General features: G+C 38.4%; 1 protein-coding gene across 1 annotated transcript in view; it reads left to right on the forward strand.

The window, feature by feature from the left end:
• The first annotated feature begins 862 nt into the window (after window positions 1–862).
• Window positions 863–17,433, forward strand: part of LOC103045102 (LHFPL tetraspan subfamily member 7 protein) — a 163,916-nt gene continuing 147,345 nt past the window's right edge. The window contains exon 1 of the mRNA XM_007260368.4: window positions 863–1,700. Within this exon, the coding sequence (XP_007260430.1) occupies window positions 1,392–1,700 (309 nt within the window). The 5' untranslated portion in view covers window positions 863–1,391. The remainder of the gene's footprint in view (window positions 1,701–17,433) is intronic.

Consider the following 17,433-nt stretch of genomic DNA (forward strand, 5'->3'; position numbering starts at 1 on the left):
CTTTTTTAACTCAAGAATTTCCTATAATGAAATATACTGAACATTCTGAAAGCATCACATCACAGTGTTTTGAATGTGTGCACATTCACCTGACCATATTTAAAGAATGTAGGAGTGCTGAGTTAGTTCTTGAGGTAATAGTAGTTTTTTTTTTTTTTTTGCTTTTAATGATCTGTTTACCAATTCAAATGTTTTAATTGGATGTTTACAGTCCACATAACTAGTTTTGATATGATTGCTAGAACAAACTATTAAATACAAGTTATGAAATTTCACGTTAAAATCATGTTACCACAGTAAAAAAAAACAAATGAGCTGCTCACTGAATTTATTTGATTTAATTTTGAATTTGACGTTAGTATTCAGAAATGGGTCTGATGTTCACTTGTTCATACTGGTACACAGTTGTAATGAGTAATAATGGTAGTAAATTGGCGATATACACTGCCCGAACAAAAAAAAAAGTTGCCACCTGGATTCAACTAAGCAAATTTTCTGGGGTTGCTGCAGTTTGGAATTGTAAAAGAGTGGTTCAGGGAGCATGAGATCATCATTTTCACACATGGATTGTTCACCACAGATTTCAGACCTTAACCCCATTGAGAATCTTTGGGATGTGCTGGAGAAGACTTTGCGCAGCGGTCAGACTTTGCACAACATCATCAATAATCAAAATCATGGTTATTATTATATTATAGTGTGTGACCTTTTTTTTGCTAAGGACATTTTTTGGACCAGACAGTGTATATAAAAAAAACACTTGCTTATGATGAGTCGTTTCACTTATGAGTCAGTTCAGACGGGTTCGTTTGAAAGAACCGATTCAAGTGAACGACTCGTTCGCGATTCGGACAGCGAGCGCCACTTCGCACGCGAACTTGACAGCAGCCTTCAGAAGCGACTCGCGCGCGTAACGGTCGCCAGGAGACTCAGACCGAGCGGAGGGGTTTGAGCGGGCGGGTGAGCGGAGTGTGTAAACAGGGTTTAAAGGCTGTATTTTGAGGGTGAAGAAGAAGCGGGGAGGATTTAGGAGTGTGTATCGGGGCTGTAGGAAGGTGTTTGTGTTCCGCCGCCTCGCCTGTTTTGTTTGTTGGTGTTGGCGTGTCTTTGTCCAGCACTTCTCTCCAGCGGTGAAGTCCCGCGGAGGAGCGGCTCGGCTCTCAGGCTGGATTTAACTAACTTCACTCAGTATTTGAACAAAACTCAACCTGTAGAAGAGCACAGATGAGAGACCAATGACCGGGGCGCGCTGTTTACGCACTCTCACCCCTCTCTGAACGGATTTAACGCGGTTTTAAAACACGACTCTCTCTCGGATGTGACAGTTGTAGTTGTGAGTGAGTGAGCGAGTTTTTGGACGGTGACTCTCCCGCGCAGTGAATGCGCTCCCAATGCATTCTCTGCTGCTGTCTCCAAAGAGTAAAGAAGCCGGGTTTGGGATCGACCTGTCTCCGGGCTCGGCGAGGATCATGTTCAGCTGTGTGGGATGTTTCTGGGTGCTCCTCTCCTCCGCCCTGGTCGCCGTCTGCAGCTTCAGCTTCATTTCTCCCGCCTGGATCGTGAAGGACCACGGCCGGGGCGAGGACTCGGTCAGCTTCGGCCTGCTGTGGCACTGCTCTGAGTCTCTGGACCACATGTACCGCTGCTACACCTTCGGGGGTCTGGGCAGGTTCGCGGAGATCCCCTCCAGCTCCTGGCAGGTAAGGAGAGCGCTCCCGTTCAGCCTTATACCCGACATCCCAGCTCCCAGTGAGGGGCAGCCTGTAATCACACACTCACACTCACTCACAGTTAGGATAATAGCCTGTAGCGCAGGCGCAATCAACAACGTGAAACGCCCTAAAATAAGCTTTCAGCTTTAAATGCGCCTTTCCCCACACCTGTTTTCTGGCAACACCCTCTTAATTAAACAGAGTTTAATTTGTCCTTTTTTTCGTGGAAAGCCTCTCCAAAACTAAACAATATAGCCCAATGATTTATATTATACTTTCCATAGATTTTTCCAAATGACAAGATAGATAGAAGTCACCAAACTAAACACTATAGATGAGGTTGCTGGAAAGAAATTAAGCCCCTGCCAGTTTTCAGAGCTTTATTTTCCCTTACCTCTTTTCTAGCAAGTCACCAAACTATATGGTATGACCAGTTTCAAATTATTATCACCCCTGAAAAATAAACAGTATAGTCCATTTCAAAAGTTTCATTGTTCTCCACCTATTTTCTGGCAAGTCCGTACAGTAAACATTGAAACATTGTCGTTTTAAAGACATTATTTCCCCCCTATACCTCTTTTCTGGAAGGCCCCCTAACTAATAATGTCTGTTATAAACACTTTATTTTTGCCCACCAGGTTTTCCTAGGTGCCAGGGTTGGCTAGCAGTTCACACTAAGCCAGATGTGTCAAACACATTTTAGGAAACAGGCCATATTACACAGTCCAGTGGCAGTGGGGGCTAAACTGATTGTTTTTGGAAAGAGGAAAGAGGTGTGAAGTTCTAAATTTGATAATGGACAATTATGCAGCATTAGCATATTTTGGCTGTGTGTACAAAAACAATAGCTGACTAACTGACAAATGACAACTTTCTCTCTCTGATCAAAGGCAACTGGGACACTGACTGACTGCTGAATGTTGACTTTTAGTTTCAGTTTCAATAAACCAGTTTATCAATAGTGTCAATGTTTGTTCTGACCTTGAAGGTTCTTATAGTGTTCTGACTGTGTCTCTGAAGAACATCAGAGATATATAAATGAGGAGCAGTAAAAATACTGTGACTGACATTCTGTGAAATCCCCACCGTGAGGAGATATAAACTGTAACCATTATCTGTAAAGAAATTAAAAAGTAAATTAGTTTTGCCTCCTTAGTTTAATCACGTGACGTGACCAATAGGCTACTGAGAAGGAGTGTGAGATTCAACTGCAGTCTAAACTGTGTAGAAAAAAACAATCAGAAGCTATGTCCCAGAGTTTAACTGTCTTTCTTAGGGATGTCATATCTGTCCACATAGAACTGGTGTGGCTGCAGGTTTTCATGCCAGCCAAGCAAAAGCACATATCATCAGTAGTTCAAAAACTGACCAACTGATTAAACAAGAGAAATCAAGTGTGCTGCTGATTGTTTTATAAAAAAGCCTGCAGCTACACCAGCCCAATGTGAACAGGTTTAACATCCTTGTTTTCAATCCTTTCTTGGGCTATATCTGGCCCAAAGGCTGTATGTTTGCTACCACTGTACCAAACTATTTACCAGTTGAGTAGTTCCAAATATGTTAACATAAAGAGTTAAGCATTTTAGCCCAATAGAGTCGCCCTTTTTGGAATGCGGGTGTGAAAATGAAGGTTTTGCTACTGTGCCCCCTCCTTGTTATGGTCAGCTGCTCTGTAAATGTCAGGAGCATGCAAACAACTTATAACACTGCTGTCGACCACACTGTTTCATTCCCATGCGTGAGCTTCAACAGCACGGACATCTGGTCATCAGAATGGCATAAGCATCTCAGCTGTGTTAAATAATTCACTGAAGGAATGATTCACAACAAAAGAGGAGGCAGCCACTCTGCAATAGTATCACCACAGCTTGTTTATAGAAGAGCAAGATGTGATTCATCTTACTAATAAACAGGACAGTGTTGCCAGTGCACCTGTCATAGGGAGGCAACCACAATGTATCCAAAAGTGTTCAGACACCCTTTCTAATTAGTGGTTTTGGCTACTTTAAAATTCACTCATACTTGGCACAGGCATTCACACAGCTTGTATAATCTTCACAGCAAAGCGCTGCCAGTAGAATGGGATGCTCTGGAGCACTAAGGTCACCAAACACAAACTAGACCAGGTGTCAGGTAGACGTGTATAAAACCTCTTGCCCTTGTGCTGTGTATTAGTGAAACTGTGTTTTCCTGAGTGATAGAATGCACATCCCATTGCGTTTGGAATGTGTTGGACTGGCTGGCATCAAAGCATCAGAGCAATGTTCTACTGTACATCTTGAGTAAAGCCTTCCCAAAAAGAAGAGGATATTAGGCTATGCTTACTAGGTCTATTAACTACAAATTTCATTGTCGACTAATTGTTAATTTGTAAATGTTCTGCATTACACAAAGTGCTTGGGACAGAAGCGCAATGGGAGATGGGTAAATGGCTTACTCAAACTGTTTAAATTCAACTCAGTGTGTGTTTTGTTATTTACTTTATTTACTTACTAAATTTAGTACTTCCCTCGTTTAAACAAAATCAAGACATGTAAATGCCTTTTAAACCTCATGTTTTTTTTTCTATTGTTTTTAGAGATTGAGGACATGGCAGAAATAATTGTTGACTAATCGTCTAATCGAAAAAATAATCATCAGATTAGTCAACAACCAAAACAATCATTAGTTGCAGCCCTAATGCTTACATTACAAGCCTCATTAATCAATTTGGATATTTTGCTTTGATTGGATCTTGATGTCTTGAAATTTCTGTCCCTGAAATGCACTGATACCTTTATGTACGTTGTCTCTGTCACTGGCTGAATAGAAAATAGCGCTAAGGGAGTTCGAAAAGGCAGAAAAACACAGACAATCCAATGTGACATCATATTCATGATGCATAGAGGTAAAGGAAAAGGAAATTGTAATATCTCAGTATTGCATTACAATATTTTGTTTATTTTGTTATGCAAAACTGTATTTATTTTAAAAAATTGTATAGAATATTAATTACTTTACATGTAAAGATTAATGGCACACAGTGGTTTTATATCAGTGGTCTTCAGATCCCACTGATATGAATGCATAAAAAGTTAACTTTTTTATACTTTGACAGTTTTTCAAAAAATTGATTTAATCAATCACAGTATATCAACTTGTGATATATATTTTGATGCTGTGCATCATATCACCAAGTTCTTGCCAGTACACTGCCATAATGACGCATTCCTATGAATTAGATGCATACCCGGTCCAGGACCACAAATGAAAGCCATTCAAATCTGATTTAAATTGAAATGCCCTAAACAGTCAGATATAACATATTAGGGTAAAAATCAGACTCAAGTCACTTCAGACTGGTGATATGTTTCACTGCAACAAATGGAAGGGGACAGTTTCCATATTATGGACCATGTTAGAATAATAGAGCACTCTGTAGCTGTGTACTATGCCAGTGTTTTGACTCTGAGCCTGCTGTTTGACCCTGAGTGTAGAACAGCAAAGCACTACTTTTCTAACTTGATTCACCATAATATGGAAATAAATGCCCCTCTTTTTACACTTCCTCATACTCACACGCAGCTGTAGATGTAAGACTAGAGCAGGTAGACCAGAGAAGCGTGTTTTGATGACAGTTGCTTTGTTTACACTCAAAGAAGGCGGTCCTCTTCTTGGAATGCCATGGGATGCCATGCAAGCTTCTGCAGCAATTTAAATTCCTGTGTTCTTATGTTTTCATTGAACTCACAATCAATCTTGTTTTCCAATCTTAAATAATAATAGTGGGACAACAAAGGGTCCTTTGAGTGGTGCCATAGAAGAATCACTCTGGTTAACTAACAAAGCCTGTTTTGGGCAATGGGAGCCCCCTTTATTGAAACACATAGGTGTGTTAGATAAGAAATATAAAAATATCTTTTAGAAACCTGATCACCTTCCCCAGTGTGATATTAAAACATCAAAAACTTTCTGCTTCAATTGAGGTAGATTAGGTTGTGGAGGGTCCAAACTGACTTTTCAGCTATAATCTGTGCTTCTGCAATTTAAGGCTGAAAAAGCCCTGTAATTTGTCTTGTTAACATGCCATCACTGTTTATAAACACTAAGGTCAAGAACTTTATCCCATGCTCTTGAGACACGTTCAAGGAATTGTCTGGCAGAATAATTGTTTATATACAAATGAAGCTGAAGGAAATGCAGTGGCCTTTAAAAGAGAACATCCTTTGTTTTTTCAATCAGCCTTTATCTGCAGCATCTGTAGCATGACATCTCCAGAAATTGCCGCCGCAATTTTACAGGAGAAGAAAAAATCCTTCCTAATTTTCAGTGAAAGCTAGTGTAGAAATGTTTAAACCCAAGTTATTTGGGGATATTTATATTGGTTGGTTCATCATGAAATTTAGATATTGAGCAAAAAGCAAAGCGACAGATTCACATTATATTTAGTGAACAAGTGTGTGTGGTGTAGTGTTTTCACATAAAAGAAAATAGATGCCACAATAATTTATGGAAAGAGAAAATAATTTAATTTAAATCATTATTAATGTGTATGTTTTTTCAGCTCACTGAATATACTCTGTCATGTTTCAAATTGTAAGGAGAACAGTTAGAAAATAAACATATTGCATGCAAAAACAGTGTAGTCTAAGCAAGCATGTTTGGTTAGGTAAGTAATTTAGCTTGTAGGATAATGTTAGTCAATTAGAGTACAATTAGTGCATATATAACATCCTGACCCCTAGAGTAGAAAATGACCCATCATCCATCAATTTTAGCCACAGATGAGAAAACCATTAGCATGTAACACATGCAATAAACTACATGCCTTTGTTGCCTACTGTGTTAAGTAAGACTATTGGGAAATGTTACTGTTGCATGCTGGAAGATATTGTCAGTAATATATGTGTATAATATTCAGCATTAAATTCAGAGCTTCTTTAAATAATTTATTAATAATTTATTATTTCTTTTCTAATGTGTTCTATTGCTTAAGTATGAAGTGGACTACATTTACTAATAGCCCTTCAGTAAGACAGTAGAAACAAGCATTATAATGTTATATCAAGCCAAGGTTAGATAATAATATTAGTCATACATAGTGTGCAGACAAACATAGTACAGTTTGTAATATTGTTTTGAAACTGCTCAATGACTGCTTTAATAAATGAGTTTAAAGTCAACATTTTTTTAGGGTAAAAACAAACTTAACATAATTGATTAGCAGTGAGTGATATGATAAAAATGATGCAGATTGGGATCAAGTTGACAGTCACTGAAATATTCATTTAAAAGTATGAGAGTGGGTTGCGGGGAAAAAAGCATTTCGGCAAGTGTCTGTGCTCGAGATGCTCTACAGCAACAGAGCTGACCTTGGAGAATAGAGGCTTTAGTTCTTTGTATTGAGCCTCGTCTTACCACTTGATGCCTTAGTGCTTTTACAGCCCAACATTTCACACACCCACCAAACACTCTTGTAATGTAGCTTACAGCTGTTTTCTTGTAGCTGGTGTGGGCTGAGGTGTGTTTTTCTTTCACTGGTACTGAGGCAGTGTTTGAGGTTTATTTAATTTTGCTTTCTGATACCTTTCGCAGTACTTATATACAGTCCACTCAGTCCATGGCCACCTCTCTCCACTCAATGTCAGTTTTATCAGCTCTACTATCTATAGAAGTTCTTTGCAGTCTATAGAAGTGCTTTGCAGTTTTTTGATTACAGACTGTAGTCCTTCTGATTCTTTGTATACTTTATTATCTTCCCTTCAGCTTGTTCTTCAATGGTCAGAACCACACAGGAACACCACAGAGCAACTATTATTTGATTGGTGGGTCATTCTAAACACTGCAATGATACTGACATGGTGATGGTGTGAGAGTGTATATCCATTCTAGAATTAATGGATCGGACACAGCAGTGCAGGTCCTAAAACTACAAAGTGCTCTTGTATTATCAGTGCAGCTGATAAGATGAACAATGAGAAATAAGGATGTGGTCATAATATTCTGAATGGACTGTGTGTAATACAACAATTGTACAATAATTAACTTAATTAATTACTTATTAATGAAATCAATTAAGAATTAATTGTTTAATTACATATTTAATTAGTGCCTAGCTCCTAGAACATTGGAGTAAGATGTGCTTATGTAGGATTTGCATTTAATTTTTTCAGTTTACACAACGCTACTTGTTTTCTCTTAATAAGGGCTCTTTAAGTGATTATGAAGTATATGATTGTTCACCAGGATGCAGGAAGAGTCTCTCTTCTAAAGTACTATTTTTTACTCTGAAAGCACACACACAAGCGATACAAAAAAAGATGTGATACTATTTGATTCTATAAATATCCAAGTTTGCAATATAGTATGAGTGTGTGACTTTTTAAATTGGTATTAAATAATTATATTTGAATAGTATACATGTTGGGTTCTTTATGGAACCATTCTGTATCTCTTTACTGCACTCATGGCCAGTCACAACTCTTTATCACACCACTAGATTTTGACTTTGTGAGAGATCCAGATATTTATCCTGCTAGAATTACTTTATGTCCAATTGTTTGAGGGCACCCTCAAACAATTTTCTAAGTGGAAAGACGGGTTATTTTACAAAAGCAGAATGGACATTTCATTTAAAACCTATTATTTTGAAAAAAAAAAAAACGAATTATCCATATTTTGATCCATACTGTATATACCCATATAGTGTATATTTTAAGTGTCTTAGAGGCATCAGCAAAGTCTCCGGTTGCATCTTTGGACAATTCACATATAGTGACATACCCAGCACTGGGGGAATGGTGATTTTATGTCTGATCTGGGGCTTTTGTTGGCAGTGTCCAAAAACTGAATGGGAAATTTATGAATTAAAAATGTATGAAAATGTATGAATTACTTTGTGTTTCATAGGCAATTTCCCTTGGATATATAACTATAAATATTACAATCAAATTAATAGATCATTGAGGTATTTGAATTGTCAAACCATTTTAAAACTGTAAGTTTTCTGTAAGATGTCTAATAAAACAAAACTGGTAATGTACAGATGTGCTGCACATGCATTTATTCTGACCTATTATTTAGTTATTAGTCTGTGATAAGTTTTAATATCACAATGTCTGTAGATTAATCACTAACTGTGAAAGTGTAATTGAGTAGTTTAGTGTTTTATAGGTTTACCCCTGAAATCTTAGATCAAATAATCTGCAAACAGTGTTTCATTTAAGCCTTTGTGGCTCCTTTTATTAGACTTCATCTGTTTCATAAACACGTACACCATTTTATGGCCAGAATAAACAAACACGAACAAAAATGCAGACAAGTCTTTTAGAAATCTTCTGTCCTTTCCACTTTTTACCCAATGTCCTTGCAGTCCCAGGCTCCTTTACAGAGCTGTCCAGATCTTAAATAAGCTCTTTTCATTTTAGACTTCAGCACAGAGAGCAGCATCGTTCCAGCCCCCTTTGTGCCATAAAAGCACTCTCTGCGCTCGGAAACACCAGCAACCTCTGGAGTTATGATTTATGTATGAAGGCAAAAAAAAAAGAAATTAGCATTTGAAAGGAGATATTAATAAATCGCAACGCCATTCTTTTTGATTCAGCAGGATTGTGAAGGCTAGAAGAAAAGCCTCACTCGATGCTGGATGATTTACTCCTCCTTGACTCTCGAGAATGGAAGAGTTGGGTCAAGGAAAACAGTGATGTGCACATAACCACATGCATAGCTGAGCGGGCATAAAGCTTAGCTCTGAGATGCTATGATTACTTATTTATGAGCATTGTTAGCATAGTGGCATGAAGTAATGCATGCAATTATTAATTTATTATTTTGGTGCATTTTATACTGTCATCTAAAAGTGACTTTTCTTACAGTGTTGCATTATTGTAAATTGGTTTATAAGAAATGTGCATAGGTGCAGTGATCTGCCAAAATACATGCATAATGTAGACATAAGCTGTGTCCCAATCGCACACTATATTATAAGGTATATACTACACTGCCTGGGCAAAAAAATATCGCCACCTGGATTAAATGATGTGGGGTTGATGCTGCAGTCGGTCAGGTCTAGGTTCAGTATGTGCTGAAATAATGAGGTCAGCTGACTACCTGAATATACTGAATATAGACCAGGTTATTCCATCAATGGATTTTTTCTTCCCTGATGACACGGACATATTCCAAGATGACAATGCCAGGATTCATGGTGCTTGAGATCATCATTTTCACACATGGATTGTTCATCACAGAGTCCAGACCTTAACCACATTGATAATCTTTGGGATGTGCTGTAGAAGGCTTTGTGCAGTGGTCAGACTCTACCATCATCAATGCTACAAGATCTTGGTGAAAAATTAATTCAACACTGGATTGAAATAATTCTTGTGACATTGCAGAAGCTTAATAAAACAATTCCACAGTGAATGTGTGCCACAATCAAAGCTAAAGGAGGTCCAACAAAATATTAGTGTGGGTGACCTTTTTTTTTGGTGGCGTCTTTTTTTTGGCCAGGCAGTGTATATATTAATTCTAATAGTGCGGGTGTTATTATTCCATTTTATACAATCAGGATGTAATAACGTTGCTATGCCAACATACATATACATATGTACATACAGTGGCAAGTTCATGTGCCACTGTCGCATGTACACTTACATCTTTATTTGCCAATTTGTTTTTACATTTTTATGTCTTAGGAGGTCTTAGGGTGGTTCCAGCATTCCCAATGGATGTCCTCTTTCTGGTTTTGGGGATGTTAGTAGGAGAGTTTGTGTTGCTTGTGGTTTAGTTTAGGTGTGGTAGTTCCACTGGTGGAGCGTTATTCACCACTGGTGTTAGTATGGTGGGCGAATAAGGGTCTCTGTTAGTGGGCTGCCATGTTAAGACAGAACCCCTGCTCATTAGGGAGTTATTCCTATCTTTCTCTCAGTTTAAATGTTCCATTGCCAAACAGGATTACGACTTGGCTTCGGTTCCCTGATCCTGGTGATGCTACAATAACTTTTTGGATGCTCAACATTGCTGAGCTGTTTTGGAACACTCTATTTAATCATTTCCACATTCCTACATATGCACACTCATTAAGTCGATGTGTCACCAAGTACAACAAAAATATTTCAGTTTAGCCAAATTTCTTTTGTTCTAGGCCAACCATAATGCTGTATGGTTCCTAATAATCCATTCTTTGTTTTTTGGGTTTGACCACGTTGACCATTTCTCAAGGCTTCGCACCTGTTCTGCTGGCTCTACTGCAACAGTATCAGGCCTGTATCAGCAGTATTGTTGCCAGCATCGTTTCTTTGTGTGCACTGGCTTACATTCCCTCCAGCTAGCCCACAAGAGGCATCCTCTTAGCCCTACTTTATGGCCTTAGGGAAGACACCCCTGCCTCGAAGAACAGAAAAAAACTAATATAGCGCAGCAAAAATCGCTGACAGAGGTTGTTCTTTTGAACAGATGTTGCTCTTTGGTCTCTGTGGTGCCCCTACCACCTCCGCTCCTCAGTAGCCATTAATAAAGGTGAGGGGGCCATTAAATTTTCATCAGGCACACGTCACGCAGTTCTGCCACGACTCATTGGTGTGCAGATTATTCCAGTAATGTTCTGCCCCCTATACATAATGTACACATGCGTACACACAGAGAGGGAATACATCCCAAAACACACGCTTCCTGCAGCAGCATCACAGCCTCATGAAGATGACGAACGATCTGGCCACTTTTCACATGGTTTGACTCGTGGCTCGTGTTCACCAAAAATAGTTTAATGGACTCCCTGCCAGAGGAATTAGACAGGCAGGTGGAGTGCAGGTGTGGACCACAGAGAGCTATCCAAGTGTTGCTGTGTTTGTGTTTGTCCAGTTGTTCTCTGTGGGCCAACTACCTTGACCTGCATGATAAGAGACTGGTTACCATTTTAGATGTTTAGATAAATTGATAAACTATTAAAATATTCCTTATGTATATTAGACCAATTAACATTATGAAAGCAAAATATTTTATAATAGTGAAGTTGCTGAAAGTGAATATTTATCTCCTAGCTAATATCCCCTTACAAAAAGTGTGTATTTCCTGCCTTTTGATTTAAAGGCATGTAGAAAGCTTTTTTGTTTGTGTACAATATAGGGCATTTTTCAAATATATATATATGAAAATACATAAAGAAATTGAGGGTGTGCCATTTTTATATTTTTTATTTAATAAAGAAAATAAAGGTTATGATAATAGTGGCATTCTGTTTATTTTGCTGATTTACTAAGCTGCTTTAAAGGTATTTTTTTATAATTGCTTAGGTTTGCAATTTCTATTAATGCACTAAATACTCTGCACTTTAGTATTGTGGTTTGTTTTTATTTTTCATTAATTTTATTGTACAAAATCTTGGAATTAAGAATCTTGATATGTGAAACTGCTACATTTATAAAAAAAAAAAACTTATTTGAAGTTACAATATGTCAATTATATGTTAATTAAACTAATGCATTTTTGATTTTTTGTTTTTGTTATATCCCCAAAAACCTTGAAATATTTTAGGGCCACATCGCCCACCGCTAATAGAAATAAATGATTACAGATATCACACAGTGCCAGTCCACTGATAACCTCAGATCACTGTTATCCATAGCACCATAGCATTTTTAGCTGCATTGCTCCTTTAAAGCTACTCTTCCAAGAGACATACAGGCCTGCCTCTAAACCTCCATAGACCCTGGCAGGCTGTGTTCCAAAGTGGCAGGCATGCCTGTGCCTCTACTGCCCCCACTGCTGTGCAGAATTTGGAGCAGCCGTTTAGAAAATAAGGAGAGCAGCTGCTGTTTGGCGGGTGTCAGGCAAATGTGACCAGCAGTGTGCCTCACTATTTAGATGATTGTATGTGTCTCATGTAGGAGTTAGTTACGTTAGCGTGTTCCTAAGTGAATCTAGTCCCATTTGCTTACATCAGGGTCCAAGCACATCATGGAACAATCATTATGATTATAATCATATTTGTATTTTTGTCAATGTCCTGTTTTCCTACCGGGCATGTCTGTTATGGTAACCAGACTGAATTGTGAGTACATTGCTGTTGGAGGAGTGAGGAAGGGCACACGGAAGAGGAGGAAGCTGTTTTTGCCGCCAATAAAAGTAGCGCTCGACTTGTTAACAGCTTTTATGATTACGGGGAGCCGCGGCGCAACAGTGAAGGAGCAAGCGGCGAACGCTCGGCCAGGATTAGCCTAGCCCCAGAGCATGCTGGGTAACACTTGGCCGCTCTTGACATATCCAGTTGGCAGCTAACGTGTGTGTATATAAACTGCATGTGTGTGTGTGTGTGTGTTATGGTTCTCATGTGAACGAGATTTGGATAGACTCCAGCTTGATTGTAATTGGACAATGTGTCTGCATAAGTCCTTGTCTATTGTTCATCTCTTAGTGAAAATGGCAGAATCACAATACTTGTGCTTTGAGTGGAGGGTGTTATGAAAATTAGTTTTGTCTGAGTGGAAATCCTCCAAGTACAGACAATATGGTGTTGCATATTTAGGAAAAACATTGCATTTCAGGAGCTTTATGTACATATGTTAAGGGTAGAATCTCCTCCAGAAGGTCACAGAAAACAAGAGATGAAAGAATACGTGCCTTTTAAAACTGAGTCTAGAAATGTAAGAAGTCTTAAAATGTACAGTATGTTTTGATACTATAGAAATGTATGTGCATATGTTAAAGATTATTTATCAGTTTATTAAAGCATGTGGCTTTGCACGGATGAGCCATAATAATAATAAAATCAGCTACCTGTTATTCTGTAAGGGATCTGTCATGAAGATGTTAAGAGCAGATCCTTTGACTCCTGTAAGTTGAAAGGTTGGAACCTCCATTAAACACACCAGTAAATTTTGGGCAGACATGTCCTTGTCACAAATTTCACTTCTTGTTCTCCCTTGGAACACTTTGGTTGGTAGTAACAACTACATACTGAGAACACCCAACAAAAGCTGCCAGGTGTTTTGGAGATGCTTGGAGATAGTTGTGCAGCATTTAATTTGGCCCTTATGGCTGGTCATTGTTTCTGCTTCTAACCCATCACAAGAACTGACTGTCCACTTGCTGCCTAATATAGCCCACCTCTTATTGTAATGACATAAACTGTGTCATTCACTTTACTTTGTGTCACTGATTTTAATATTGTGTCTGATCAGCATATGAAACTGCAATATTTGAAACTTAAGCTGTACTTTTGTGCAGTGGTTTTGGTTAACCATGTTTTGCCAAAGCTAATCTGCTAGTCACAAAACAATAAATACAATATAGAATAATACAGTGAAATACTTATTAGTTTATTAGAAGATTTGTTCATTTCATTATAACCAAAATGCATTTTATATACAGAAGAAAAAATACAAATCACAAATTAAAAAGGAAATGCAGCAGAAAGAAGAAAAAAAAATCTAATATTATCTGCCTCTTTTATCCCAAAAAATAATTTAGAACAATAGTAAATTTCCCCCAAAAAATTGCTGAGATACAGTTTAATATAATGTGAAATGTTATAGTGAGAACTTAAAAATGTCCCATTTAGTCTTCAGTCTATCCAGTCTACTTATGACTAGATATATTCAGTCCAAATATAATGAATATCTTTACTTTTGTGATGTCATGGAAAAAAAAGAGCATTTGCATGTTGTGCATCCTACACCTAAAATATATAAAGAGTGCTTTTTAAATAAGGTAAAGCATGACACAGTGAGAACAGAGGTGTTGCGTATCTTGCGTCTTAAAAGCATAGCCACAAAAAAAAAAAAATGGGATAAATATAGATCATTGAATATCATGTTTAGAGATTGTGGGAAAAGGTGGATATGTGAGAGAGAGAAAGATATGGAAATTGTATAAAGTGGCTGCCCTTAACCGACTAATAAGAGCTTGCATCCATGCATTTGGTATCTCAAGGAGGCAGCTGTCACCTCCTCCATCTGAACCTCTTAAGGCTTCTGTGCTTGTGGAACCAGACCATCAGAGCCAAGGGTCTTATCATGGCAGTCACACTGCTCTCTCTCGCTCTCTCTCTCTGTCTCTCAAACACTGAATGCAGAATGAAGTACTGCGTCTCCCTAAAGACAGAGCCCACATATGAAAATGGCACAGGGGGGCTGTGTATTGGCTGTCAGGCTGAGAAATACAACCCCATGCACTTATACAGAGTTAGTCTGTGACTGGAGAATAAACTAGTGGTCACACTGGACCTTTGCATTGGTATTCTTCACCAGGGAGGAACAAAAATCAGGCCATTACAGATGGTGCTGGTGTGGGTTGGAGCGAAATGGTTCAGTGAACAGCTAATGTCTTTTTCCTTTTTGTTGCAGTGAATGAATTGGAGTGCTTGGAACTGTATTAATTAGCTATTAGCATGTTGTTTTTTTTCTCTAAAAGCAAGAGACTTGTTTTCTGTTAGCACACAATTCAAAGATGGGGTGAATTGGATGAACTTGACTCAGGAAAGTAACTTTTTTCCTCTTTTGTCTCCTTGCCATTCGTGTAAACTATCCTTTTCTCCAGACACATTTTATTCGTGTACAGTCTGACCGCAGCTCCAGATTGCAGATTGAAGCCACTCACCGCACAGCGCTGTTTTACTCCTGGTAGATTTACAGCCTCTGAGGCAGAAACCGGCAGACTTGCTCTCTCCTCAGCGTTTCATTCCCATCAGTAATGGCTGCTGAATAGGATGCATGTGCCTGATAGGCTAATGGAAATGCTCCACTGTTAATGTGTGATAGAGGTTAGGTGGGTGAGGGACGTGTTATGAGGGAAGCGTGTGTAACATGGCACGGTCGTTTGCCCTGGGGAAGAGGATCACTCAGAGTTGAACAGAATGAAAGGATGAGAGTAACAAGGAAAGGGGTGGATTTTTTTTGCTCCCTTGGCCTGAATGACCTGATTTTTTTGTCTTGTATGAAGCTAACTATTTGTCTGTCCCTCTCTCTCTCTTACCCCAACACCATTTTCCCCTCTCTCTCTTTTTCTCTCACACACACCACACACACACACACACACACACACACACACACACACATACTCAGAATCAACAAGGCAGGGTGATGACAGAGTGATGTGAGTGGTAGTGGCTGATAATGTCAACACCACTAGAGTAATTAGCATGGGTTTTCTACTGAACCTGAAATTGAAAACACAAAACCTTTGAACAGATTTAAGGGTCTCATAATTCATGAATTATACTCAGTTTCTTGATTGAATGAAACATAAATAAATTTTAATTCCCCTCCTGATTAATCAACAGTCTTTCATTGTTGGTGTGCATGATGATAATGCATATTTCAATTTCTCTAAGCGCTCTCTCTTACACTCAACAGGGGCAAACCATGAGTGTGATACCTGATAATCTGACATCTTGAGTTCTTCCAGTCAGGTCTTAACCAATAGAAGAGATTGGTTTGCTCTCTGCCTAAATACTTCAAAATCCCTGAATCATTACCTATGAAGCATTTTACAAATTTTACCTAAATAGAATATAATGATGATAGAAAATGAGTCTCAATGAAACTTTCTATTTGCAAGAAACCATCAGACCATCTTTGAAGGTCTGGCAAGCCTAGGGTTCCCTACTGCACAAAGGACCATACGTGTTGGCAGTTTGAAAATTTCCAATAAAATATTATTCATCGGGTTTGACAAATGATTAGTCTAAGTAAAGGTTTTCTAAACCTAATCTGGTGGTTTCTGGTGTATAGAAAAAGGGTGCACTTATAAAATACAAACTTTTACATGAGCTAACAGAAAGATTATAATGGAAACCATTATAATCAGTACTTTTAAAATCAACTAAAATTACACCATAAGGCGCACCGTATTATAAGGCACACTGTCAATGAACATCTATTTTCTGGTGTATTTTCATACATTTTCATTTTCATATATAAGGAACTTCTGGTGGTGGTAACTAAGTTAAGTAAAGCTAAGCTTAGCAATCAAATCTGTAATAAAAAAAAATACTTTCTTTTAAAGTCAAACGAGCGCTGGATTTTGATCTACGCATATTTCTCTACTGAAAACTTTATTAAGGTGAGTAAAATGCTTACGTTTATTTACAGTAAGCTTAGATTTCCAAATTTCTCCAGCTCTATGCTGGAGCATTAGCATTAGCGGCTAACTGCTCCAGCAGTGCTAGCTGGGGTTAGGAGCAGGCTACAGGTCGATAATACTCCTACTGGAAAGCTAATGCTACTCCAGCAGTGCTATTATGTATGGCTAAAAATTATTTTAAAAAATTGTCTTTTGTGGTATTTTGGAATCTTTGAAAGGCTGTACATGGTTTGTTCAGCTAATACTGTTACTGTGGTTTAGTCTTTTAAAAACGCTGATTACTCAACTAATCCAATTAATCTCAAAGGAATTAGTTGTTTACATGAAAACTATAATAACCAACAGTGATATCCTAACACTGAATACAGAGAGATAGATGTTCTGCAGAGGGATGACCCAAAACTTCTGAGATAAATTCCCATAGCAGACATGAAATGCTTAAGCAAAAAAAAAAAAAACAATAAAGCAAGAGCTTTTTGACAGCTTGCCTTGTGGGAAATCAGGCCACAATGGTCTCTGCTAAGAGATGCCACCTCCTCCTTAGCCGGCCCGACTCGAAGAGAAATCCCCACTGGCATTCAAAAGCAGTGGCTTCTAAGTTGAAATAAGAGAAGTGGAATACAGACAGCAGGCTATTGCAGTGCCAGGGAGGGGACATCAG

The sequence above is a fragment of the Astyanax mexicanus genome, chromosome 1 (genome assembly GCF_023375975.1).
Source record: "Astyanax mexicanus isolate ESR-SI-001 chromosome 1, AstMex3_surface, whole genome shotgun sequence".
NCBI lineage: Eukaryota > Metazoa > Chordata > Actinopteri > Characiformes > Acestrorhamphidae > Astyanax > Astyanax mexicanus.